The 2,500-nt window shown below is 45.3% G+C and overlaps 1 protein-coding gene across 5 annotated transcripts in view; it reads right to left on the reverse strand.

Annotated features, from left to right (window-relative positions):
* The window catches only part of rnf123 (ring finger protein 123), a 137,872-nt gene that overhangs the window by 129,089 nt on the left and 6,283 nt on the right, over positions 1–2,500 (reverse strand). For all 5 annotated transcript variants that reach the window (XM_030375412.1, XM_030375413.1, XM_030375410.1 and 2 more), the window contains exons 5-7: positions 1,665–1,762; positions 737–791; positions 1–24 (exon numbers count right to left, since the gene is read on the reverse strand). The exon at positions 1–24 is cut by the window's left edge and continues 62 nt beyond it. In XM_030375412.1, the coding sequence (XP_030231272.1) occupies positions 1–24; positions 737–791; positions 1,665–1,762 (177 nt within the window). The remainder of the gene's footprint in view (positions 25–736; positions 792–1,664; positions 1,763–2,500) is intronic.

A 2,500-nucleotide genomic window follows, 5' to 3' on the forward strand; every position in this document is an offset into this window, starting at 1 on the left:
TCAACACCTCGTAGACCCATTTCCCTGCAGACACAATGAGCACACAGTTCTCAGTTCAAATGCCCGCAGCCTGCCCGTAGACAGTGACACCCCTTAGAAAGACGTGAGCTGGGTGGGGGCAATGAGTGTGAAATTCCGCATTGGGTTCCCACACCAAGCAAGCATTTAGAAGACGGCTGCATAGATATAACATCATGGATATATATTCTGACTCGATATCGCATTCGGCTGCTAAGCATCAACAATGCCGCCATCTTGCCGCAGGGAAGAAACCCAACCGCTCGAAGATTGCTTAAAAAGAAGGCGCTTTAGATTGATTTTGACTGGGAAGGCACACCTGCCCTACCAGACGTTCAATCATGCAGGTGCATGGTTTCCCCACGGAGGATGGAGGCGGCATTGACGCAAACGTCCCACAGAACGGCGCAGCTCAGGCCATGTCTAGTCAGTAAATCTATGGGGACCATGGCCCATGGGACCGGGCCCTCCCCAAGGAGGATATGAAGACACAGTACAGGATACAGTGTCGGCCACAAGGCTCAGATCACATGCAGTTCAGACACCAGGGAATCTTCTGGAAGAGCTCCAGGGAGACTTGATGACAATGGATCCAGACAAAACCAGTTCCTTGTAATACATTGAAATACCTTGCAACACATTGCAATAAAATATATTATTTAATATGGACTTTTTATAGATATTGAGAAATATTTAAGGATTAAACAAACACATTTACCTTTATATACACATGTAGTCGCTCTGATGGAGCTGAAGTTGCTGTGGCCGATGACCTGAAATCAATAGAAAACTAAAATGATTCTCTCATCCAGCTGTCCAACATCATCTCTGAGCAACAATAATTTAGAAGGACATTGAGACCTCCTCTTGAAAAGTCAAATCATGGAGGTGGACGATTGTGAGCACGCGACATTGGGCCGTACCATTGGGAGGATGGGGGTGCTAAATGAGTGATACCTCGGCACTGCTTGTCTTCCAGAAGAAAAGGACTCAAAGTTATCAAATGTTCTTTGCTGTGGGGCTGTGGGACTGACTCAGGCTTCTGTGTGCAATTTGTGCAATGTAATGTTTAGCTTTCAATAAAGTTCCCCGTCGTTGTTTGATAACCCCTCTGCGTAATGCCAGGGGCACTATTCAATCATTTTTCTCTTTCAAAGTAGAGCACATTCTAGGAACCACAATGACAGGAAAAAGACCTTTAAAAGTTTGGCAGCGTTTCGAAGCCATTAAAGATGATAAAAAAAATTTAAATGCAAACTGTTTCAAAAGCAGCTGTCATATCAAACCATCGCACTCGGGGAAATCATTCTCTAAAAGTATCCTATATTCTTCTCTCGATTTGAACGGAAATGACACGAACAGCAGGCACACTATCATCACCATGTTGTGAAAAGTTAATTGGTTTGTAGAGGCAGTCCTTTAGTCCCTTTGTCTATAGAAAGCTGTCTGTAGACACTGATACACAAATTGATTATTTCAAGCATTTAAACACAGAAGTCACAATGTAGTATCATTGAGCTGAATATATATAAAAAATATATATCACATATGATTCGAAGATCAGACGACAATGGGTCCGGCCTGACGATCAGATTAGACCATCAGCCTAATCCGAGGACACCCCCACAAACACCCAATCATCTCACCCCCAGCAGGTCGTCGTCCACAAACAGGAGGCCCTCGAAGCCGCTGGTGTGGTCCAGGACCACCGTGTTGGGCCCCAGGCGGCCCTCGACGGGCGCGTCTGTGGAGAGACAGGGGAGAGTGATGCAAGGCCTTCCACTGTGGGCTTTAATGAGACCATGGGTTCTCAATCTGTGGCCCGGGGGCCCAACTGGGCTCAAAATACTGTCGGAGGGTCACGCAAAGAAATGAACAAAGATGTTATCGCTTTAACAATTTATTTTTGGATGAACAGTAAGGACTCATTTAGGCAGACAAAGCGTGTGTCAACGATCAAAATAGCACATTGGGTAGCAAACAGACACTTCTTTGCACTATTTGGTTTGTCAAAACATTTAGGGTGTTGACAGCCACAAACTTTACAAATTGTTGTAGCCCGGGCCTGAAGCATAACTGCATTCTATAAATACGTGAAGGTCAGAGGTCGGAGGCCTGAGTTTTAAGCCTAGTGAGAACCAAGCAGTGATTACTGTACATTGAACTACTGGCTAGCTTAATGTGTCCTTCCAGCATAGTGTTACGACTGTACCAGCGGGACAAGATGGTTGGGCCTCATGTTTTGGATTGGGCTTGATGCTAATCCTGAACCTGTTAGCCTACGGCCCAGTGAGTTTCCACGGTTCTTATACCACACCTTTGCCACTGATATTAATATCATCGTGGCGTTCTCATATAAACTCCATCTCCCTCTTCTGGTATTCTAAATAGACCCAGCCCCATGGCTCATCTTAGCTTCTCACACTTCTACCACACTTCTTCTCATCTTGCGCACAACTATCAACTAGCACTACACAGACAC

The sequence above is a fragment of the Gadus morhua genome, chromosome 13 (genome assembly GCF_902167405.1).
Source record: "Gadus morhua chromosome 13, gadMor3.0, whole genome shotgun sequence".
NCBI classification, from domain to species: domain Eukaryota; kingdom Metazoa; phylum Chordata; class Actinopteri; order Gadiformes; family Gadidae; genus Gadus; species Gadus morhua.